Source organism: Anthonomus grandis, chromosome 6 (assembly GCF_022605725.1).
Source record: "Anthonomus grandis grandis chromosome 6, icAntGran1.3, whole genome shotgun sequence".
Lineage (NCBI taxonomy): Eukaryota > Metazoa > Arthropoda > Insecta > Coleoptera > Curculionidae > Anthonomus > Anthonomus grandis.
The window spans coordinates 31,346,221-31,372,612 of record NC_065551.1 but is presented as its reverse complement, the minus strand read 5'-3'; the positions used below and the strand labels follow the sequence as shown (position 1 = coordinate 31,372,612).

Genomic DNA, 26,392 nt, shown 5'->3' with positions numbered 1-26,392 from the left:
TACAATTCGACGACGATGAACCTTTGGTACGTTTAGTTCCTGATTCTCTTATCTCTTCGAGAAATAGGACTAGTTTAACGGGACATTCCCTGAGTACCTCTTCTGCCGAGATTCAAACACTATTTGGATGTACAATATTAATTGGTATTTACTCGCTACCCTGCATGTGTTGGTCCCGTATAACTAGAAACAAGTTTTTATAATGCCACGATAATGCCACATCACCTGAGATGAGATGTTTGAACAAATACTGGAAAGTGCGACTTCTAGTTAACAGCGTGCAGAAAGGAATTTTGTATTTTGAATGAAAGAACAGCTGAAATCTGCATCGATGAACAAATGACACCGTTTACTGGTTAAGTTCACATGAGGCAATTTATTTATATAGAAAACCTCATCCTGTAGGGCTGAAAAACTTCATAATGACAACGCTTACCGCTACTCCACTTGACTTTTACATGTACGAGAGTAAAGGTGCATCTGTTGAGTCAACTTTGATACCGATGCCAGCTAAATTGGATTGTGGAGGACGAATGGTATCGAAACTATCCGATATACTTTCTATAGGAGTTTCAATACATACAAATCGCTGCTTTAGTTCAATTCCACTCATACACTCCATTCAGATTAGGTTCGTGTCAGATTACATTGACTGGAACAATCATGACCAATAGGCTATTGAAAAAGACAGGTTTGCTCAGAGATAACGAACTCGAAAAAACGGAAGAGATATGATCAACTTGTTACGGCAGGTTCATTTTGATGAAGTGGTTCGACAATAAGCTTGTTCACTGTTCCTCAATCATGTTCTGGTGTAGAACCTGAAGATATTTGCCGAAGATGGTTAAAGGCCGAAAATAAACATCGATATATCTCATCCTGTTATTGTTAGAGATTTTAATGCCTAAATGGGGAAAGTCAATTTACTAGATAGAGTCAATGGAAAACACTCTATGAGACAGCGAACCAATAAATGGACACTTTGCACCATTTTTCATTTTGTCTACTTTTCTGAGGCTTGAATGTAAGCAACATGCTGGTTGGAAACAATAAACTACCTTGACTTCAAATTCCTATTAGAAGCAGACTTGACAGCAATGATCACTTAGGAGAATTTATGAAATGTATTCATCATCATTTCTAAAATGTATTAGAAACTGGAGTACAAACAGAAATGAACAGCACGAAATCGTTTGGAATGGAAAACGATTGAGGAGGCTGACATTTAACAATGGATACAAAGAACTGAGTAGTGATGATGATGATACTACCATAATGAGATGCCTTATACAATAATTTAGAGCTTCAAATCTCACAGTCCGATTCTGTATCTGAAGGGACACGAGAGAGCAACAGGATCATAATCGGTAAATGATTGGAGCAGGAAGGGGGTGTGGGGAGATACGGGAGGGAAGTCATGAGGGGTCGACTAAAATCTCGAAGCTCGCTGTCAAAATATCGTAGCGAAACGGGGTCCCAATTAAAGCGGTGTCAGGAGCATTCCCTGGGAGAGATTGTGGTCACGCGCCAGGATCCGGCCCTATGTGCAACGACGTAACTTCTAAGCAGGCGGCAAGTCGAAACTCGGTTCAAGTTTCTGCCGATGTCAAAGATCGCAAACACGTTCGGAAACAAACAATAAGTTTGGCGTCTTAATTTATTGGGTAAAGTTTCACTCTCGACTTTGTTTGTGAACTTTATGATTTAAATACTTATAAGGTGTAACCGTTGTCAGTAGGTTTTACTTAAGGGAAAAGTAAAAGTAGGATTTATTAAATGATATATATATTTTAATAATTTGTATATAGTAGAACGCTTTCCAGTCAAAGCCAGGTCAACAATAATAACTGAAATCGTAGAACGATTGCGGTAATATGGTGAGAATCTGATGGCCTCAGAGTGACAAAGATTTAGACAATATCGAGCAACGCTTAACGTCCTATATCAAAATCCGAAGTAGAAGTCGCTCAGCTAAATTGAACAGTCAGAAATCTCCTGGATTTGACAACACTGTCGCTGAAATGCTGAAGAAAAGCAGCCAATCCCGTTAAGAGCTATACACATTCTTGAATTTAGGGCTTCTCGTGAATACCCTGACTGTTTCGAAGATTTTAATATTGTAGGGATTGTGTCAGCCCATTCTAGGCCTGTAACTTAAACAATACTAAATGTGGCCTAGAAATCCTTAAGTAGTAAAATAATTTTACTGTAAATGTATTTATCTCTCTTTAGAGACCTCTCTTCAGAGACTCTCAACTTTTTGTTGGAAGCTTCTGAGCTGCATACAGACCTAAAACATCATCGGTAAAAGACTAAGAGCATTGAAAGGCTAGAAGTAGCTTATCGTGGAACTATGGGCAATTTGTTTTCTTGCAACATCTCTGATCCAACTCTAATGATGGCAAAAGCTTCTGTAGAAATTGCAAAAAAACACTTTATTATATAAAAATTTGTCACTTAATTTGAAAGATCCAAAACAAAACTTATGTTCCTCCTCAATAAAATATCAAAAATTCTTTTGAATAAAGTATGATGAGATACTCTTTAAGTCGATATTCAACGTCAAATAAATATAGATAATTAATTTTTAAGAAAAAGGTAATGGCATGGCAACGCCGCTCGATCCCACTGTTGATGCGCGTCGCATCACACAAGGAATCACTACCAGTGACGGTGTCAAAAAAAATTTACATGATAAATATTTATTAATAATAGAGTATCCTTTAAATATAAGTAATATTACCGTTTATGAATTATTTATGTGTTATTTTAACGCACTTCAATAGAGTAAAGGTATCTACATGTAAATTAAATATTTAATAGATTGCTTAACAATTCATTATTAAACAAATATCGATTTTCAACAAATATCACTTATTTTATATCACATCAGATAATATATATAAGGTGCTGACTTCTTCAATGGGACAGTATTGATATATCGGAAACTTATCAACCTAATGTCTTTAATTGAAAATACTTAATATTTATAGAGAGGTAAACATAGCTATTATGCCATTTTCTGCCAAGACAATAACAAAACATGAAATAAGGCCTTTTAGTAAAACCAAGGACAAAACTTTTTATAGTCAATTAATACTTAAGTATTTTCAAAAACAATATTATAGATTTAAAAATATATTCTTATATTTTCACTTATACCCGTATTTTACACACATATTCACTTTCAAGTTTTTATTTAGGCATACTTCTGAGATCCCCTATTCTACGTTTATGAAGACGGTTCTCCCATGCTGTGATGTTATGAAAGTATCGATATTACTTGTGAAAAGATCGGCCTTAATTGCCTTTTTTAGTCTTTTCGTCTTTTTGAGACCTCTGTGCGTTATCTGGGGTTTCCTGATCTGTTTCTTTGATGGACTTCGATTTACTAAAGTTCCTTCATGTCCTCCAAGATATAGTCCTTTTTCTATTAAAACAACTGAATTAATAGCAAAAAAAATTTCAAAAATCCGATGTGGGGTGCTGATATTCTCTATTGTAACCTATGGGCCAGAATCTTGGACTTCGATGCACAAATAACTTAAAGATTAAAATGCTGTTGAGGGCTTATATTAAAAAACTCTTTTTAAAAACGTCGTGACACAAAAGGTGGTACTCAAATAAAATAATATAAAAATTATGTTGTTCGCGTCGCTGCCTGTTTATTAAAAAGTCACTTGAATAAAATTATTATTAATCCTTATATCTTTCTATATTCAAAATTTGATATATATGATTGGATTGGTTAGTAGTTCCTCCTTTACAGCCCAGCGACTCCCCGGACGACATTTTCCTTATTGCAAGGAGACAGGCTTACAAAGACCTGCTCAGGTCCAATATCAATTAAGTGAAAATGGTCTGATAAAATTAGAGCCAGAAGTAGGACACAATAGCAACACTATAAGAGCCCTCAAAGATGAGCAGGAAATTCTTTATGACCCAGACTGCAAATCAGGTACGAGTGTAAGAGATTTGCAGCAATATACTTATTTTTCGCATTTTTTTAAATAAATAGCCAACATATTATAATGCTGAAGCAACCAAAAAAAAGTATCTAAAGCTGGATGCTTATATATATAGGTTGGAGAATCTATTTTGTGCGCTCTGTTACTTGTTGCCATTATTTTGCACTATGCGTAATCTTCAATTCCCCAACCTGTATAGTTCGCAGCACTACTAACAACGATTTTAGCTTACGCTTAATAACTATTATTGCATTTATAGTAAGATCTTATTAAAAAAAGAAAAGCTCTTATATTGAGCCCAAACAGCACTTTTAAGTCAGTATACATAACGCGATGTTCTTTTTTTTGTTAATTTTAAATTTATAACTGTCCGAGGCGGGCAAAGAATTAAATTTCATGTGAACCTTAATATTAGGGAGACCGGGTGTGCACGTAGCGAAGCCCCAAAAGGCGATCTTGTCTTTTTTGCTTTACTTATTTAGGAGGAATACTTATCGTGTGATTTTAAAAAGGAAGTTTGCCGATTGAATTCCTGCTGGGGTTTATACTATATTTGTTGAGTGTTGTAGGGTGATCATTGAGTATTATAACTTACTATTTTATAGTAATTATTTATATTGAGTCATAAGTGGTAAGTTGATTCAGTAGCAAAATCTGTAGTTGAAATAAATATGAACTTCATACATTTTAAGTCAATGAAGTAGCTTAACAAGCATGTCGGACATACATAGTTTTTGCTACAAGAGCTTTAGTACAAGATCAAGTTGTCAAAATAAAAGGCTATAGCAAGTACATATTAAAATAAAACGTACAAAATGTGAGATGTAGAAAATGTGTTGAAAAACTCAATTGCACGATGCTAAACGTCCTCAGGTACTAGACGCCTAACAGCTTTCTCAATATTATATTCAAAGTCCGCAACCTGGTTTGTCAGGGATGATGTCCGGTACATTTGTAATATTAGTACATTATTTTAGATATTGTAATTCTTAAAAAATGGCTCTTAGTGTTGGCCATTTAAACTTAACAAGGCCTTAAAACAGGAACATCTGAAGTTGGAGCACCTCAAAAGGCATGGTTAATTGGTTATCTTCTTCTTTCTTCTCTATTTTAGGCTAAAATGGAGAACGATGGCTCTCAAATTTCAAAGGCTTTTGATAGGTCACTACATATAGCCATTGTCAAGTTTTTTATTTAATGAGTCTGTTGTAAGAAATGGTCTGATATATGGAATTAATGGTAGATCTAGCCCTTCTAAATCCATCCCAATTGTCAGAAATTAAAAAAAAAATTAGGAAGCAACGGCATCTTTCTCTAATTCTGCTCGTTATCAATTTCTTCCCCCTTCTTATGTATTGCAGTTCTTAATAGATCCAAATAAGCACCAGTAAGCAAGCATCACACTGGTTCTTTGGCCTTTTTATTGTTAGTTTTCGTAGTTTGTTGTAATTCTGATCCGAGAAAAGACCCTGAAACCCTTGAGGAAACAACCAAAAAATACATAAAAATTACAAAAAACACAAAAAATACACATAAACAATAAAACAACCACTGCTTGGCGATAATCGGCCTTTCGGGTTGTCGTATTTGTACTGGAGCCGCAAAAACGGAACACGGGAGAGCATCGGCAAATAATGAATGAACTTGTGGTCTTATTGTACACACAAAACCGAAAAAAATCATCACAAATTAATTTAAATGCCGCAATGCATCTAGTTCGGTTTAATCGAGGTTCTGTGGTCAGCGGGCGACCGTCGTGGCCGCGATGTTAACCGTCGCTTGTCAGTCCATCAAGGAAAATATTAAAGAAAGTAAGTTTGGCCTTATAGCTTAGGGATTTATAAAAATTAAAAGGACTCGAGTAAACATTAGAATCAAGAATTAGATATATTTATTATTGAAAAAAAATTAAGTGTCGAATTTTTGCTAGTTATTTGCCATAATAGTCAGGTATTTGGAGGTAGACGATTTAGGATTGAATAGCATTAAATGGATTATTAACTTTGCTCTTTTACAAGAGTTTTCTAAAACAGAACAGAGCTGTAATCAGCTCAGTTAAGTTCTTGAAGCATATATTGTCCAACACGTTATAAATGTAAATTCAGCATTATAGAATTACATCCCACATGCTCCAAATGGCCGCTGTTAACGATCGATTTATTTTTACTATACATCCTCAACTGTGCCTGGAGAAATATTCCTAATTAAATTACGAATGCGATTTTTGAGAATATCAAGTGCACTTCATTGTTGAGATAATTCCAAAGAAAGTAGTCCAATGGATTTAGATCGGGTGACCTAGATGGCCACTTTATTGATCCATGTCTGCATATGTGAAAACATTATCTAGGAATCTTCTAACAATCGCAGTACAGTGGAGAGGCACCCCCATTCTCAACGCTTGGTTTGGCATATCTGGATTAGGATACAATATCGTGAGTACTAGAATTAAGTAGTTTACTAAAAATTCAAGAGGACGCAGTCGTTCAGAAGTTGCTTCAAAGAAGTATGATGGTCCTATTAGTCTGTTATTAAGAATTCTTGTCCACAGTTTTTCATAATTTTGAACACTGCCTTGAACTTGAAGAATGACTTGCCCTAAACCAGTGTGGATATTCAGGTGCTCAGTAATTTAAAATTATGCCTATTTACTTGTCTAGGACTAATATCAGTACTTTCGATCATAGCCTGACAAAACTCGTTTCTGCGATTCATCTTTTAGTAGCTCTTAAAATATTTCAGTTTCATAAGAGGTTTACTTTCCCTTTAATAGGGTTTACTTCCCTTTATCATATATTTTGGTACGTATTATCCAAAGCGAGTTGAGTACTTTAGAGGATCGGATTTTCGTGTAATTAAACCACGATAACCAATTTCTTATCAATAGAAATACCAGTTGTCCTTGGTCTTCCAAGACCCTTAACAGTTCCGCTCATTCTTTCTTACTTAGCATCAATTCTACTGATTGAAGGCTGACTTACATGGTTTTTTATTTGAATATTTATTGTTCAAGATTGAAGAACATGTCCAGAATTTTCCGGAGAATCCGAAAATGTAAATAAATTCAAGAAGTTGCGTTTAAAAAGAGAACAGATGACAACCCCGTATATATACATACGTTAAACAATTTTAGGAAGTGTTATTATTAATTTATAGAATCTATTAATAAATCAGCCTTGACCATTTAACATCAAAGTAACAATGGGAAAAAACGATGGTCAAAGATACCTTTCTACTACCATAAGCGAAATTATTCTGTTGATCATTTCGATAAATGATAAATCATGGGGATATCCCGAGGAGGTGTGTTTGCATGTCATGATATGCAGTGATAATTATCTTAATGAATATGTATGAAGGTATCGCTGCTATTTATATCATAATATGTTAAGGCATAAAATTCATTTAATCGCCCCAATTTGATATCTTGTATACGCACATTTATATGTGATAAACAGTGACTTTTGCAAAGCACGTTTTTTGATGTCAGACATAGAAATTAGTTAGTTGAAAAAGTTTTATCTATATCCTTTGGGAGCCTTCTCATTAAAGAAAGGAAAACATTCGACTTTTTAATTAATTTTCACAAAAAAATCTTAGTTTGTAAAAGTTCGCAACCACCATAAATAGGTTAAGTTATTTATTGTTAATATCTGGACAAAAAATTACTAAAATTCCTTGGGAATTCAGGGGCATTATATCGATTGAATAACAGCGGACACGGACTATAAATGGGATGCTGGCAAACGACATATGGTGCGATTTCGCATAAAAAAATATACAATATTGCACATTTTTGTTAATATTTTCTTTAAAAAAAATGAAGGGAAAACCATAATTTTGGTATCAAATACTCAATAGATGCTTCACAAATATGTTCTTTTTTACAATATTATAACTGTAAAAGGAACGATTTGAATTTCCTTTTTCCCAATATATGTGACACCTCAGATTTCCTTATGATTTTTCGGCAAAAAGGAAGTTTTTAATTTTGTTGAAATCACACTTCACACTGAAATCACTCAAATTATTCTAATCGATACAAACGTAAACAACGAGCGCACTTGCCAAATACTTACATCACAAAACACAAATTTAATGTAGAGAAATGCGTGTTGCCTAATAATCAGACAGAATTTCAATTGACGTTGATGACAAGGACGGTGGCGACCATCTTGGGTGGTGTGTCGCGGGAAATTTAAACCTGATCGATTGCGCGATATTTGAAGTTATTCGCAGAATTACAGAAGTTGATGCGATAACTTCTTCAAGAATTAACACATCAACTAAAATATTATTTGATTTAAATTTAGTTCTCAAGAGATTCCTTATTTAGGACATTCAAGTCCTGACTTTGAAGATATTTAGATATAGATACTTACCTGGTACCTTACTGGCATGGAAGCAAATTTTAAATAAAAAAAACAAGTATAGTTTGTCTTTTAAATATTTTATTTTGAGATGAACTACATGGTCGTTTTGGTTAAACACAATAGAGTAAAGATGTCACATGCTAGTGGGGTTGTCTCCGGCCCATTCAAGCCCATTTTATTCTTAAGAAGAGAAGAGTTTTTGTCACTATGGCCTGTGTCAATTTCCAAACTGGAGAAATCAGAGTTGAAGGATATTGGTGTAGTATCGAGATTCACAGTCTCAAGATCTGTTAAGCGCGATGTTTAGTGAATTAGAACTTGTAAGATTTGCAACCATGATTTTTGAAGATTTTTGTTCCTAAAATAAAAAACATGTTCTCTCTCAATTTAAGCAACACCATTAAATGCATCTTGAGACACACTTTGGGACTGGGTTGCAAATAGAACTTTTCTTGCATTAGGACCCTTTAAGTAATTATGCTCGCTTTGAATTTCCATTCCATGTGGTGACCATGGTACAGCGTCCCATATAAGCATCACAGGATTATCAGGCTTGTTGAAATTGGAACCAGAAAAATGTTTGGAAGGCTGGATTCAATGGAAATTTATGATTTCTGTCACTGTCTGGGCAATTACTGATGTGCATAAAGGATATTTGCACAATTATCTTAACCTAGATGAAGACAAGGAAATTGAAATACCGGAAATTTTGATCGGTGGAATATGGAAGTCTAAGAATTGGATTGTAAGAATTGAGAACTGTCACATAGATATGTACAAAATAGGATTGAATTCACAATTAAACCTTTGAAAATGTTATTTCTACAAAACACTTAATTATGTTGAAAAATTTACTTGTCCTCTGCTCTGTGTTGATTGGATGTTTTCACACTTGTAAAATTATTCATCATCTCTAATTAGAACATCATCACGTATTTCACATTTCCACTCAAAGGGAATAGAAAAAAAGACGATAGTTCAGTTATCAAATACGACAGTTAAAATGTTGGTTTATTCTAGTGTATTCAATGTTCTAAGATTTTCACAGCTGTTTTTCTGCCGTTCCGTATTTCGTTTGCGTCAAGTTTGCTGATAAATATACGTAAAAATAAAAACTAATAATATTTATATCTGGTCAAGGATTTCATTTATTTGGAATTATCTATCGGCCCTCAATGGAAGCAAAGGATTAAATATTAATTCGATTGCTAACGTCATTAAAGAGGAGCGACGTGTCAATATCTCCGTTAGCACCTGACTAACCTGACCATCTGCGGATCACTCTTTGTAATAATGTGTACTCTATCACGAGCACCGCTTTAATCATTTAATATGGACGCCACGTTTGACTTGAATAATATGAAATACTATCGCGAATTGTATGCAAATCGCCCGTTTAAGGACAAAGACGAAAAACTACAGATTCGTATTTTACAATATATTATAAATTAAATGTGGCGGCCCTGAGGTGAATTTTAAATGTGGATTTTCGAGTTTCAAGAAACTTTCGCCTGTATGGTTGCCAGACCCATCAAATATGCTGGTGCAAGTCCTATAACTCATAGGTTATTATCTGAAAATATTACTCTATATACCACAATGAACATCTATAATTTTTCTAGCGACATTAAGTCTTTTAATTTTAATCAGAAAATTAAAAAACAAAAATATTTTTACCATAAAATATCCAGATCGCCAGTCCTGCTCTAAGACTGTTAACTTTATAAGACGATTAAAACTTTACAAAGGATAACTGCAAAGTCTCTTTGATATATCATAACAAACAATCGTTATGGAACGAAGGGTTATAATCTCCTTGCCATACTCGTAATATCCTTAATAGAGCACCAAAGTTAAATTGTTTATTAAATAAAAACTGCATTTTATTTATCGTGCGCTTATTTCAATAATAGCTGATAGTTTACCTGGTTTTGTTATGTTAATAGTGCGGTGAATATCCTTTTGTACACCGGAAGAATACAGTTTAGTCCCCAATCACCATTTGCCTTTTCTTCAAGCTTGTAATTACAAATCCCAGCCGGACAGAATCACGTTAACCGTGACGAATCGAACCGCTGATCCGACAGGTCGAAATCTCGAAAATCATCGATACGAAATTAAAGATCGGATATTTTTGGTGTTAAGTGAGCTTTTCGGAGCCCAAAGTTTATTTTTTGTAATACTGTTTATTATTATTTTTTAGATTTAGTAGCTTCTTTTATGGATAGAAAGCGACCTTCATGCTATAGTATCATTTGTTTTGACTAGTAAAAGTTTTCACAGAAAACCATGAATAAAGTGGTTGCATTTATTCGTGCTAATTACATGGCATATGTCAAAGTTGTAGAACAATTCAAAGAGCTAAAACTGCAAACTAACCTATATAATTAAAATATCAAACTAATTATTTACATAATATACTACCATGGTTAAGATATTTTTTATTGTTTGTAATTATTAGTTAATATTTATAGTAAAATAAAATATAAATTTACAAATCAATTAAAAGTACATTTACAAAACCAGCTAGCCGAGTTATTAATGCTATACCCACCCACTACAAGAAGTAAAAATCTTTTCACATTATAGATGTCCGAAAACTTCTGCTATTTACAGGCAATTGAAGGCGTTGAAATCTCGAAAGGAGTTGCTTCAAAGTATTTTGGGGTAATTTGGGTTTGAAAGACAACGATGATCAGCAAAAAAATTGCTACTTTAACCTCCTCCTTTATGTCAAAACACCTTTGATATGTTCATTAAATTCAGATATCTTTAAAGTTATATGGTTAAGCCCATTATTACCTAAATGTCTCTTATACCTGAAGAGTAACTAGATCTACATTGACTTCTGTTTTTGAGGTGTCTTGGAGCCATGTTTGGGATGTTTAATGAACCATACAATCAGTGAACCGTTCGAGAATTATTCGTATATAACATCAATACCAAAATAGAATAATAAATACACTAAATGGAACTGTGAAGTCGTCAGCGTCACCTCATCATGGCTTTTCATTTTTATTTGTTCAATGGCTGCTCTTTTTCTTAACCTATGGGATTAAGCAACTCGTAAATCCATCATACATACTGTTTATTTAAGAAACTTTTTTCGATCAGACATATTATGTATCCGTAAAAATAAGAGCCCAATGGGTTTTCAAGAAAATCTATTCACTGGACTTAAGTAAACTAATTATACTTTTCAAGGCATATTTTGAAAGGTCAATTAAATTCTATTGGAGAAAGTTAGTTTGAAATCTTAAAATCTGAGTTGTGGATGATTAGGAACACCAAAAAGGCAGTCTATGTTGTTTACCTTCACAATAAGTGGTACAATTGTATTTTCCTGTGTCAGTTTTCTCGGCACATTCTAAACCTTCTACAGCACGATTTGTCATCTTTGTTAGGTCTTCACATTTTAAATGATCAATCCTTTTCTGTCTTATTTCAGCCATGAGACTTCTCTATTGTCTGTTAAAAAACACTTCGCTAACAAAATTTTTAACTTGTAGACATCCTATTTTTTTTTTACTTGTAGCATTCTAAACCTATACCTACCAGTATAGAGTTCTTATTATATATCGTACAACCTTGTAGATCAAAAATTATATTGTTTCCATTTTTAATAAGCTGTTTTACCGATAGAATATTGGCTGTAAGTTCAGGTACACAAAGTGTATTCTAGACAATATTGTCATGTGGCATATCTTCAACATATGTTAATACTGAAAATGCAGTATTATTGTCCATTAGGATATCCTGTGTTGGACAAACAGGGCTTCTCTTAAATAACTTATCATCAGCTACCATGTGTACACTAGCTCCACTGTCATTATACCAGTCTATTTTCTTATAATTCGCTAACAAAAAAACAACATTAAAAGCACTTTTCCCTTTTTGCTCCACATTATTGACATTCTTGTGTGACTTTTCTTCACTTTTCCACAGGAACTTTTATAATGACCAAACTCCTTGCAATTATAGCACTGTATTGAGCTTGTCTTTACTATCACTAAACATTTTTTTTTGGTAACTGACTCACTATTTCTTGTATACAAGGCACTGTCAGAACTATTCTTCATATCACCCTTCCATATTTCCCAGTTTTGTCTCAATACAATCTGTGCTCAATTGCGATTATCTGGTAAAAATCTTTCTGGCAAACCTGCAAGCCTGTACTCTGAACTAAATTAAAGCCTGTACCTCTGAGACGTTTACTGGTTTCTACAATTTGGTTTAAGTAACTCCATATTAAGCCTATTCTCGTGGAAATTAGCAACCTTAACAAGCTAATTCTCCTTGAAAAACCACTGTCATTAAACATAGACTTCAGAGTTTCTGCAGACTTTATGTGGACATAAAGACTTAAATCAATGGTTAATAATAATTTGGCTTTTACACTTTCATCTGCAAGCTTTACAGCAGCTGAATCTGTGCTTGCACTTGTATTTGCTTGTCTGAATGCAAATTCTGCAAACCCTCTAGGACCAAGTAATTCTGCGCCGCAAATGCTCACTCATCGTAGTTTTCTCTGCCTTTCAATCTGGGAATACTTATACTAGAAAAAACGCAGCCTGGGCCCATAAATAACCTCTTAAAATCTGAGGTGTGAATGATGTTAAGAACACCGAAGATACTTTTCACTTTCTTTTATTTTAGAGTAACTAAGATGAAATTATTCCCTACAAGAACATTATTTTCCCGCGATAGACCAACTAAAAAAAATGCGACTAACATAATTTAACCTCACAAAAAAAACTGGGTTATATAACCAGTATGAATGTTAATTTAAAGGAGAGAACCAACTCAGACGCCAGTTAGTACTAGTTCAGTGTCTCGCGCTAGATGGCATATGATGCCACAGTATTTTTGATCTAATTTACAACATGAAATCCATTGGATTGCTCATAAATTATTATACATAGGATGTCCATTATTAATCCATGGGTATATCTACTTAATTGGGCCAATACTGGACATCAATTGTAGGATGTCTGCTCTCTGGGTACTTAGTTTACGAAAATTTTGTGGGCAACGTAGATTTAAAAAATAGTTGGCAATAGTTCGTACTGGCCTTAGTTCCGAGCATAGATAGAACTGCATTTCTACTGCACCCGTTTCGTTTTTATTTTTTCGCACTTTCAACCAAACTTAAATGTAAATATTAGTCAAACAAGAACGTAAATAGCCATTTAATAATCCGAATACAAAGAAAAAATTTAAACTGTAATAAATAATCTGGCGACAACGTTTCCCCGATTCCGGTGTCATCATCATTAAACAATTCGGATTTCGGGGTGGCCTCGATCTGAAAGCGGCAAAGAACACGCCTTGTTTTGGCCTCCGGTATAAAGCTATAATTTTTTTTCGGCTTCTTTTACCTAACAATCGTACTTTTTTGGCATTAGGTAGAAATAGCCTGACAGGTGACTAATTGGCGGGACTTAAATTTGGGATTGCGAAATAAAGAATGTTATTAGCTCATGTCGTGCCACACACATGCTGGCTGATGGTGTTTTGATTTTTATATTGCATATGTTGTTTAAAAAAATAATAGTTTGATTGCGCGCATGTACATAACAATATACAAATAACATTGAAAAATGTAAAAGAATACAAGTAATATTTAAGTACCCTTTTACAATTCTTGTTTTTCAGGTCTGCTGAACTATCTACTTATGAATAGGCCTATTCGTTTTGAATTTCCCTCCAGTCTATTTTCTAGTATTATCCTAAAATAAGTTACTTGTAATTTTTTTTGATAAATAGATCTCTATCTAAATTTTAAATTTTTATATGTTATGGATGACGAAAAGTTACTATCCATTGAACTTTTTATTTTACATATTCCTTTGCATGAAAAAATTTTATGTCCAGTGGCAAATTTTATTTAATGGTTCTATAGCCGTCAGAGTTTGTGATATTTTTAAGATTCTATAAACATCCAATGGTTTTTTCAGAAATTAAATAATTTCCAACTGGATAGATTTCTGTGGTCTCTTTATTTCTCATTAAGCCATCCACCCAGTTGCCCTTATACTCTTTAGTGCTATTCTACTAGTTTTCCTTCTTGAGCTTCGTCGGACTATTAGTTAAATAGTACTTACATTATGTGCCTAAGAAGGACAGAAAATAAAGGTGAATCTAAAGTTTACCTAAAGAAGGTACTCAATTTTCTGTATCATGTTCTTTTGTCTGCGATCTCCTCTCTCTTATTCTTCTGTTGTTATTGGCTCTGCCTCTGTCATTTGTTGGCTGGTTATCTGGAATCAACATCTTGAGGTCTCTAGCCCTGGTTCTCAATAATGATGATCCATTTGGAATTTTCTCGATAGTGCCCATAGAAGCCGAGATATCGGTCTTCAAAGTTTGGGTTTTTTCATTTATCGAGTGTGTCGAATTTGTTCAGGAAAATGATTTTTTTTAAAAATTCGAACTAACTATACCAGCGGCTTGTTCCCATCACGTACATCACAAAAACACCGAGTTATAAGAGGATCCGAGCAGAACCAAGGGAATAAGTCATTTTTTGACGTCGGTTTTCCATTTTCAAACTTACTATGTATCCTACTTAATTTTACATTATTTCTGCACCGATTTCGTCACTTATACATTTCTTATTACTGTAATGATATTACAGTAAACACTGAGAAATCAGGTGATTTTCCGTTATTCTGGCATGACACAAGCGGTATACCGCACGACGTCTCGATGGTCAGCGAATGGTCAGTACTGAGTATATGAGGAGCCGGTAGGAGCTTCAGTGCAGTAAAGTCAGGAATATGGGCGCAAGATTTAAATCTAAGACATTAATAGTTGTAAATAATTACAGTGAAAATAAATATTTCCAGTAGTCGTGAGTGATCGTGCTTTGCAGTATGAGCGTGTAAATAAATTAGTTGACTATTTTTGATAGTTTTAATTCATAACTAATGAACAGGAAAAACGTTACTTTATGATTTCATTTTTAAAATGACTCTTGGTCGCCAAGAATTATCCACCTAATATCTTAGTTATTCTTGGTTCACTGTTAAGTTACTTTGTAATTGCTATTAATTTTTGCGTACTAATTTATAGGACAGAGGTGTTTCCCAATACTGATAACATCCCATTATCACTGTGAGCAAATTTTGGATCCAAGAAAAAGAGAAAGCAATACAAACATAATGTTAATTTAGCATAAGTTTAAGTCGTAGTGGATAACTCGTCGTTGCGCATGAGTGATATTGCGACTTCCTGTTATTCCTTCCTCCATTATGCCAAAACGAGAATTATCGAGCGTTTAAGTTTTGGCCAATCAACGTTAAGAATTTTTAATCATGCGTAAATCGCCAAATTCCACTGCGAAATAGACTTATGCGTTATAGCTTGGTCCTCTAGTGTATATGCCTCTCTTCCTTGACTTCACTTTTGTCGCGATGTTACTAATATTAAGTTTATATGTATCTAGAAATCGAAACGTCGATAACCTAATTACCCTAATAACAAAAACTTGCCTCCAATATTGCCTGAAAAGTCTGCCTAATTTAACTTGAGTGATTTACCTTTATTTTTATTACAGAAAATATAAATGGAGCATGTGCCACAACATCTCACTATACTCCTAACTCTTGGACGGATTCTAGCACGTACAGTACCTACAGTCCTACGAATTTTTATGATAGTTTGCCGGAGGTATCTCATGTACCATCAGGTAACTCAAATAATTCATTACGATTTAAAAAAAAATTATGTCTTTTATTTCAGTATTTCCAGAGTCGTCGACTTCAACCACAGAGTTCCTAAATACTTCCTTTACCAGAAATTCACCGCCGACCTTCCCCAGGACGGACCTCCTCGAGTCAACAATCACCAGCAGAAGTTATCAGGACTACCCCTATTGTCCTAACAACCTCAGCACCTACTCCTCCTACAATAATAATTATTACAATTCTACATACAGTCCGCAACATTTTAACGCAACAACCCCCGTGGTGTATCCCACATTTATATCAACGGTGAATCAAAACCAAATCCATTTTCATTTGCATCCGACGCCAACCAGTGAGGTGGGAAGAAACGATTACTTCTTACCGGAAAATGGTGAGAGTTCCAGACAAGAGTTAATTCCTACCACGGTGGTGGAGACTATCGGGGAGCATCCAGGTGTATCCTCTGGATTGCCAGAGGAAGCTAGTGAAGAAAGTACGGGACAGGAGCCGGTATGGAGACCGTATACGGTTCAGTGACCATATTTTGAACTTTTGGGTATTCAGAGTACGGACTGGAGTCAGAAGTGTGTATAAAATAAGTTCGAATCAATATGTAAATCCTTACCTCCTGATTAAAGTTCAATATTGTATAGAAAATTATTGAAGAAAATATTCATCTTTGAAAAAGTGAGTCTTAACCAACCCATCCCATATAGCACAATGTGATTTTAAAGAGGTCTAAAAGATATTTTATTAGAACCTGTGAAAGGCCTCTACGACGCCTGGTATTTCCGGAAAGATGACTTTAGGATATCTTAAAGAGGTACGGATATTGCAAAACCGGACATCTTTAAGATGATAAATTTAGAATTCACATTAAAATTAAAATAGCATGTAAGTAAATAAAACAAGAAAATATTTACAATTTTTTTAATGTTTTTTCAACATAACAAAAATTGTTAAATACGTTTTTTAAATCTAAAAAAGAAACTGATATACAAAAATTGCACAAAGTACATATTAGTACCTATACACAGGAGTATCATATTAATATTCATATCAGCAAACTTCATTTTTATTTTCTTCCTTACCAACTATATTTAGGAGCTTGCTTAATTGGATGGATATTCGATATTAAGGACTTCAAGCTTCTTATTTAATAAGTTCAGTTACCTAAAAAATAAATCATCTATAGAAGTTCACTTAATCAAAATATGCAAACTACATTATTAAAATTAACAGCATACTCTAAATACTGTTTAAGTGTTGTCCCTAAAATATGTCTTTCAATATCCTAAGGTGTTGTAAAAGATTCATCTGAAGATATGGGTTTTATTGCAGATTTAGTGAGGTTCAAATCTCAAGCCTGTGAACGGCTGAATTATTTTCAGATATATCAAACTCTAAATCAATTAAATTTAAGGTTAAATTAAGAAAGTTGCTACTTACTCCTATATGTTCAGAATCAGAGCTAGAATTTACTTATTTGATTTCGCCCTAAAGCGTTTTTTACCCGACTTTGGCAAATTCCTTCTCTTTATTTTTACTTACACAATTCACAAAAATCGTCGTCCACAATGGATAAAGTCAAGTAACAAAAACGCACTAATATCGATACACTTAAATATCAATAAATGTTGAATAACTTTAATAAACCACAAACAGGACACTAAGCAATCGCAGCATACGAAAACGCAAGAAATTAAAAAAAAACATGGGTTAGGTTAGGTCAAGTTTGAGGTTAAGATGAAAATTCTGCTTCTACATATGGCACAGAATTAAATTGATCTACATAATTGGTGTATTTGCCTCATTCTCTAGTTCAATTCATTCAATCAGTAAGCATAAAAATACCAGTTTAGATTTCTTAAAGATATCTTTTACTGGTCTTAAGATATTAGTAAATTATTACTAGATGTCCTGTGCTATATGGGATATCAAAACTGATATATTTTAAGAAAATAATAGTATTGCAAGTACGAACGTTGACTTTTGCTATACTATCTTGATCCAAATATGTATACTTCAATTTCAACAATTATTTTTATGCTGAGATCATCTTAATGCTGAGATCATGGAAAATATTTAATATGAAGCACAGTTTAAAATAGGCATTGTAATTCAAAATTAAGTCTACGTACTTAAGTAATATTTTTTAAAAATTGAAGATTTTTGCAGCCTTTTGGATGGCACTATACAGGGTGCTTGCAGAACTTATTAATATCAACGCATTTTGACAAAACTTCAACAAGGTCTTAATATAAACACCCTGTATGTAATTTATTTTGTACAAATAAATAAAAACTTTCTATTCTTGTAAAGAATAATAACATACACGTAAGGAAAAATAGGTTGTTTGTATAAATGAAATTATTTAGAATGTAAACTTGTATTATTGTACATATGCTTACATATCATTCTTATGTGATCAACATTGTAAATAAATAAATATAATAATAAAGTTAGTTAAATATTATCAGAAAGTAAATACTTCTTTATTACCTATACCCTATACAGTAATATCCCATGCGATCACCATAACAAGATGCTTTAAGGAAATCATAAAATACTGCTGCCGCAATCTTCCTTAATAAAAAGACTTATTCTGTAAATAAATTTTTCTTCAGATTGTGTAGTTCCAGGGAAGATGACACCCATATTGGTTTCACAAGTCTTTTATTATAAAAATGCAACGTTTTGATAATAAAAAATTCTAACAGAGGATGCGACAAAAAAATCCTCGAACTATTCTATACCTGTACCCTTCAGATAGCTACTCAGAAACAGTAAAATATTTTTCTCATAAAAAATATAATCCCAATCTTCAGTTTTCCCGCGTTACAGAGATTTCAAAAATATTATTAGACCTAAAAACTAATACCCAAGGTAGTGTCCGCACGTGCGGAGCTATTTACATCTGTGGTAGTGTCTGCATCTCAACGAACATACTCCCACATCTTACTATACTATACAGGGTGTCCCATTAATAATGGTAAATATTTTAATAGCAGATTCCTCTCATAAAAATAATGAGGTTAGGTTAAATTTTCCTAGTCCGAAAATGAAATGCAACCAAGATACGGGGTGATAAACATTAAGTTTTTTTTTTTTTGAATTTTCTATAACTTTAGCAGTTGTTTTTGAAAGAGTCTATAACTTTAGCAGTTGTTTTTTGTTTTTAACTAAATTTGGCATTTGGAAGCATTTTTGCTTACAAAAGGTATACCTTAAAAATGTCTCTAGGATTACTCTTTTTCTAGTTATTTACATTTAAAGATTTTAAAGACATTCATGAAAACCATATTTTAAACTATTTAAATTACTATATTACATTTTAAATGATTGATAAATAAAAATATAAAACCTAAATTTTTACTTAAAAATAAAAATTATCAATATTTGCCAGTAAATGTTCCACATGGCCTCCATTTGTCTCAAGACATTTTAAAATTCTTTTATTAAAAGACCTCCGAATCTTAAAAAATAATTGCTCATTTCGAAACGACTCAGCAGCGGCTTGAATTTTTTCTAATAATTGTTCCCTTGTGTTTATTTGATTTTCGTAAACAATGGATTTCATGTATCCCCATACGCAAAAATCCAATGGGTTGAAATCAAGACTTCGTGCGGGCCAAGGTCTTTGACTTCCACGTCCTATCCAGTTGATTTTAGCATTAAGATATTCTCTCACGGGTCTAGCAAAATGCGCAGGAGCGCCATTTTGCATAAAAATCATATCTTGGCGCAGATTTAAAGGCAAATTTTCTAAATAATCAATGAGTTTTGTTTCTAAAAAGTTTAAATATAATTCACCGTTTAGATTTGGAGGTAACTCATAAGGTCCTAATAAAATTGTCTATAACACCACACCAAATATTAACTTTAAATTCGTGTTGAAAGTATCTTTCAGTAATGAGGTTTGGATTTGCAATATCCCATGAATGTTTGTTTCTAAAATTAAAAATTCCCCGTTGGGTAAAAGTCGCTTCATCCGTAAACATAATTTTATTAATGAATAGGGGATCTTGATTTTGTTGTTCCTGGATATAGCGAGCGAAATCTAATCTCTCTGGAAGATCTGTCTCCAAAAGATTTTGTACTGGCGTAAAATGGTATGGATAAAGACGTTCACTATGAAAAATTCTTAAAACTGAGGACTTACTAGTTGCAGTTCTGGCCGCCATACGCCTTACACTTATTTAACCTGGACTAACACCTCTTCTTCTTGGTCCACATTAGGTCTATTCGGATGCCCACCATCTCGCTTTGGCCTAAATGAACCCGTTTCCCCAAGTCTCTGGTAAACGTTTTTAAAGAGTTTAAAATCTGGCTGCCTCCTATTTGGATACAATTGCGCATAACGTCGACAAGCTCTTAGACCGCTGTAATCACAGCAAACAACTTCTTTAGGTCTTATTTTCTTCCTCTTAGAAAGCTCGAAGATTCATCTTGTGTATAGTGTTGTTAAATAATGCAGTGTTCAGGGCGTTGCGGATGATATGCAAATTTATTATTCTTTTAAGGCTGATGATGTATTGAGGGTGTTGCAGTAGAATAAACGAAGATTTGTCAAGTGTTTTAACATTCTCGTCGAGGAATAATTAAATCCGAGCAAAAAACTTCTCAATTGTCTTCAGTTTACAGAATGGTATCAGTTTAAACAAGAATTAACGTTTGGGCTGCTTTCTAAGGGAATATTGTCGTAGGCTCCCCTATTTATTAATGGCAATCTCATTACAGCAGTTTATTTAAATATAGGAAGTGACAGTACACGACTAAAGCAGTAGATTGACACTTACCAGAAAAGGTTCTTAGTTCAGGAGTAGATAAACATATCTGGACTACCATCAATAATGTTCACTGGTTTGAAGCTATGATTTTGTGAAAAGAACAATACTGGACAAAAACAAGAAGATCAAAGAACTAGTATACATTATATTGTGAATATAACATTTCTAGATTTCTGCTAACGGGAAACTCTAACCATCTTTACAGATTGAATGAATCCACACACATCACTCGATTAGTATATAGGCCTGTAAAATATGGTTTGGTTATTAGTTACTCAGTCCATAGTTGGAAATATTTATTAAATGAAGTGTGTTATTTTCAACTAAAAACATCAGATTTAGATTGGCAGCAAGTTTTTGATTGTTGTTCTGTAACTGCATCCGTTATTATTGAGGTACTACTTTTTTGTCACCAACGAAAATTGGAAAAATAAGGAGAAGAAATATAAATCTTATCACTGAACTGTTTTCCTCATTTTTAATCATAATGAGTAGCAGAATGAAGGTGTAAAAGGCAACGACCAGTATGTCAGGAATAGCGCAACATAGTCTGAAGCATTCTGTGTAATCATTAAAAAATACCTAATTGAAGAACTAAGAATGTGTGGAGAAAAGACAAAAAGAGTCATATGGGGTAAATTCACCTATAACGAGACATCAGCAAAAATATATCTTACTCTGTTAAATATACAAAAAAGTCAAAAAAGCTTCTCAATCTGTCAGCAAGCGAGAATAAAATAGAAGTATCTGAAGACTTACTCTATCAGTGTCAATCAATCACTCTGACTGTGAAAACTCAATCCAATGTCTACTCTATCATTTGCAAAGCCGATAGGACTTTTCGTATAACATAAATGGATAGTATCAAAGTCTAGTATTAAAGTCTAACGAGGGAAATATTTATGAATATTATCCAACTTGATTATTTACAAATTTTCTTTTTTTAGGGCAAAGATGCCTTATAAGAAGTCTTTTTTTATTCAATTCTTGTACATGGAATTCGATAGAGATCGCAACGACTCTTTGAATTTTATGAAATTTAACGGGTCGATTAGAGTCAACGTGAACTTGAACTGTATAGTTTTTGGTAATTGTCAGGTAAGGAAAAGTTATTGTTTTTAACGTAGAAACTTAAGAAATTTGTGATATTTTAGCATCTCAGCCGGTTTAACGGTATCTTTGCGGAAATAATGACTTACAGAAGTTATATGCATCGAGAACTACTAAGGTTTTATTAAAAAAAAAATGGTAGAAAAATTAAGAAAACCGTAAAAAAATTATATTTTTTCAGTTTTATTTTTGTAAAATTTATATGATGCAAAATTTAAAAAAATGCTGCATTTTTTCGGAATGAAACGACGCATCAACCACTTATACAGGGTGATATAATATTCGTTTGAAAATGATTATTTTAATAACTTTTTAAAGGCGCCACTTAGGGCCAGAAGGCTTAAGGACGGTTTATAGTTCGTAATAAAGAGAATACTTTTCTATATACTATTTTTTTCATATTTTCCCTATTCTGTTCTTGTAAGTAAAACAGTTCTTCAGTTTGAATTTTTGAAAATTTTGTTCACTTTGGAAATCAATTGTACGCACCCTGCAGGTCAATTTACTTATAAATTTTTAAATTGTGCAAAATTTGCAGGTTCAACTTACTGCCGCAAATTGTTATAATTTACGGCAAATTTATCCTTATTAGAACTAGATATATAAAAGGTCTTTATATACCTGTAGTGACATCTTGGGATTAATATCTGAAGCAACTATTTATTGACTGAATGAGTAAGCAAGCGTTCTTTTTGTGACCTCGCGATGTTTAACCAAGGAACGAAAAGATGGCGCATACATCCTTGTTTACATATATATTAAAATACGAGCGATATCTAGAATGTGTTTTTCTATGTTGGAAAAAAGCAAATTCCAGATTAAGAAAAACAGGTTTCATTTATTTAAAAAATCAAAATTGACAATGACGACGAAACGTCAATTTTAAAATCTGACAACACGGGAGGGTACAATTTTATTTTGCTACATCTACTAGAATGGAGTAATAAAAAAAGAAAAATTAAATCGCGATTCGATTTTTTTACCGAAAGTCTTCGTAAATTTATAAATTGCGCAACTTTGCCTCCATTTATCTTTTTTAGTTTCCGAGTTTCAAAACCATTTTCTAATACGCAACGCTAATTTCTAATAATATGGCGTTAATTTGATTAAAACGATTTTCGTATCAACGAGGCTAAACCGACAATATTTTGAAGAGAGAATTGCAGTATTGGCAGAAGAGGTATCAATACCTGTTAGAGATGAAATGTGGTGTGCACTTCAACATAGAGTTGGATAAACTTGGTCAAACTAATTTTTAACAACCATAGAATAGATCGAGGAGTCATGGTCCGCTAGATCTCCAGACCTAAATAGCCTCGATTTTTTTCTAGGTTCAACTGAAAGCGTTAGAGTATCAGATCTCAGTTTAGGCAACATAGGATTTAAGCAACAAACTGATAGCTTCATGCAACATTATTCACGATACTCATACGAGTTTTATAAAGTTGTTAATTGATTTATTATAAGAGCGTAGCTCTTAGGGCCGCTTCTTTTTGGGAGTTTTCGCACGACCTCGGGACTCGTGGGATAAAAGTGCCTATAACTTTTTTTCTAATCAGGGTAGAGAAGTGATTTTTACTTTTTTATAATTTAGAAATATGAGGATACAACTTGATTGTTAACAGATTTTTATTTGTTTTCTTGTTAAGGACTAGGACGCCTTCAAAGTCAAACTTTTTTTTTGTCCAATTTTTTCAATGGGAATTCGCTACAGGTCGCAACGCTTCTTTGAATGTTATGAAACTTCACGGATCGATTAGAGTTTACGTGAGACAGTGCGGTATAGTTTTCGGTTATTCTTAGCATACGGGAAGTATTTTTTTTAACGTCCAAAGTTTCAGACATGAGTGATATTCTAGCCCCTCTGACGGTTTAACAGTTGTTTTTCGGAAATAATGACTCACAGAAGATATGTTTGCCTTATCGAGAACTACAATTTTTATTAAGAACTTTTTTTGAAAAAATGTTTTTTTTGGACAAAAAAACCCAAAAAAAAAGATTTTTTTAAGTTTTTTCTGTGTAAAATTTTTATGGTGCAAAATTTTAAAAAAATTCATTTGGATTAATTAAACCTACACTCTTTCCGAATAAAACGAAGTATCAAGTTTAACGTTATCATTTATACAGGGTGAGCAGTGCTCAGTTGAAAATACCCTTTTTCACACTTTTTTTTTTCCAGCCTTAATAACTTTTTAGTGGCGCCTCCTAGAGCCAAATGGCTTATGGGCGGTTTGTAGCGTGTGATAAGCAGAATGTTTTGCAATTTCAACCGTACTTCTAAATAAAACCGTTTTTGAGTTATGAATTTTTTAATATTTTTTGACTTTGGAAATTAATTGTGCGCAACCGGTATGTGATGGAAAAACCAAAACCAATCGAGCAGATGCGCCATTCATTTTACTAAGCATACTAAAATTTAATTTTTTCGCTATTTTTACAAGTACCCTAAAAGTAATTTTTTTTCAAAAAAGTCCCAAACACGATAAATCGCTAAAAATCTACCCACACTAGAGCTACTATCGAAGCCACCCAAGGCCGGCGTCTCCATGGCAACGAAAACGGCGATTTTCGCCGAAAAAAGACCCTTTTTATAATCGAAATTTAACTACTAAAACCGATTGGAATCGGTCCAGAATTGATGTTAAACTGTTGCTAAGGCTTAATGCTATTTTTCCATGTACAAATCATAAAGTAAAAACCTTTTTTTATACCCGAAATCATCGTCTGAAAATGGTCAATTTTGACGTCTAAGCGCGATTTTAATGCCGACTTTTACGGTGGTTTTGACAACATGGCGTCAACGTGAATGAATCGGCTCGGACTTGCTTCTTATTTTCATTGATAAAATGCTTAAAATAGCTCAGAACTTCCTGAAATTGGTACGGAATTATTCAAGAGACTCTGAAAAATCCGAATATGTGCATATCTTTTACCAAATCGGGTTCTTTTAGCTGTGATAATTCGGCAACGTTTTGACGTTTTAGCATTTTCCCTGTGTTATAATAATATTCATGCGACACAGGTGTCTATACAATGCATTTTGCTAGACAAAAGTTACAACACAGTGGGTCCTAATGATAAAAAAAAAGACTAATCGGGATTTAATGGGTATTATTATTTTATGTGGGATTTTTTAAAAACTTTTTTGTTATTTGCCCGATTTGGATGAAATTTGATATTTGGGTTCGGCTTAGGGTATAATTATAAATTTTTTGAACATTTTTGAAATATTGAGTTTTAGGGTTACGTGACTACCAAAACTTTTTTCCTATGGGTCCGATTTAATTGAAATTTGGTAGTTGGGGTTTATTTAGGAAATAATTATTGATGTTTAACAAACTTTTGAGATATTGAGCTTTAAGGTCACGTGACTATTAAAACTTTTTTTCTACGGGTCGGATTTTATTCAAATTTGGTATTTGGAGTTTATTTAGAAAATAATTATTGGTTTTTAACAAACTTTTAAAATATTGAATTTTAGGATTACATGACTATTAAAACTTTTTTCCTATGGGTCCAATTTGATTGAAATTTGGTATTTGGGGTTTATTTAGGAAATAATTATTGATATTTAACAAATTTTTAAAATATTAAGTTTTAGGGTCACGTAACTATCAAAACATTTATTTCTATCGGTCCGATTTGATTAAAGTTTGGTATTCGTGGTTCGTTTAGGAAATAATTATTGATTATTAACAAATTTTTAAAATATTGAGTTTTAAGGTCACGTGACCATTAAAATTTTATTCCTATGGGTCTGATTTCAGTAAAACTTGGTATTTGAGGTTTATTTAGGATAAGATTTTTCAACTTTTGCAAAGTTTTCAAACATTGTGCATATGTATTTTTACGTTAAGTGCTGCAGTCATATTAAATATTAACACATACTTAGATTCGAGCGGAGCTCTTATCACATCATGGTTCTGTGAAGCATGATACCCCAAAAACCGTAGACTCAAAGCTTGTAAGACATATAACGCGGTGAGTAGCGTTGTCGGAGCAACTGCTCAACAATCTTCAAAAGTTATTTCGACTTGAATTGTATTTAAAAAACTTCCTACTGATCAAAATTAAGGAAAATTTCTACTGGTCCTAACTGATCAAAGTACGTACTTGTTTTTTAATGTTCTTCTCTGTTTATGGGCCTAAAATACCACACTAGTGTATTATTCTTATTATTATTTTTGTAATGCTGGAAATGCATGCAATTAATAATAAAAATAACTATTTAGATTAATTAAATTAAAACTTTGGTTCTATATTATGGCATCAACTGCTAGCATAGTAAAGTAACTTTTGGAGTTTATCTAGAACAAAATATTGTACCACTGCTCTCTTTGAACATCATCTATTAATATTAACTTTATCAGTTTCGTAGCAAAGCGAAGTAGAGAGAAATAGCCGAAAATCGCACTTTTATGTAGTTTAAAAAATATATATTTTTTAAATGGAAAAACCTGTAT

General features: G+C 33.2%; 1 protein-coding gene across 2 annotated transcripts in view; it reads left to right on the top strand.

Moving 5' to 3' along the window:
* LOC126737714 (runt-related transcription factor 3-like) overlaps nucleotides 1-18,506 on the top strand; it is a 97,581-nt gene extending 79,075 nt beyond the window's left edge. The window contains exons 5-7 of one of the 2 annotated variants that reach the window (XM_050442715.1): nucleotides 3,770-3,958; nucleotides 15,900-16,031; nucleotides 16,085-18,506. In XM_050442715.1, the coding sequence (XP_050298672.1) occupies nucleotides 3,770-3,958; nucleotides 15,900-16,031; nucleotides 16,085-16,566 (803 nt within the window). In that variant the 3' untranslated portion in view covers nucleotides 16,567-18,506. The remainder of the gene's footprint in view (nucleotides 1-3,769; nucleotides 3,959-15,899; nucleotides 16,032-16,084) is intronic. The other variant, XM_050442716.1, reaches the window with a different exon arrangement.
* The last annotated feature ends 7,886 nt before the right edge of the window (nucleotides 18,507-26,392 follow it).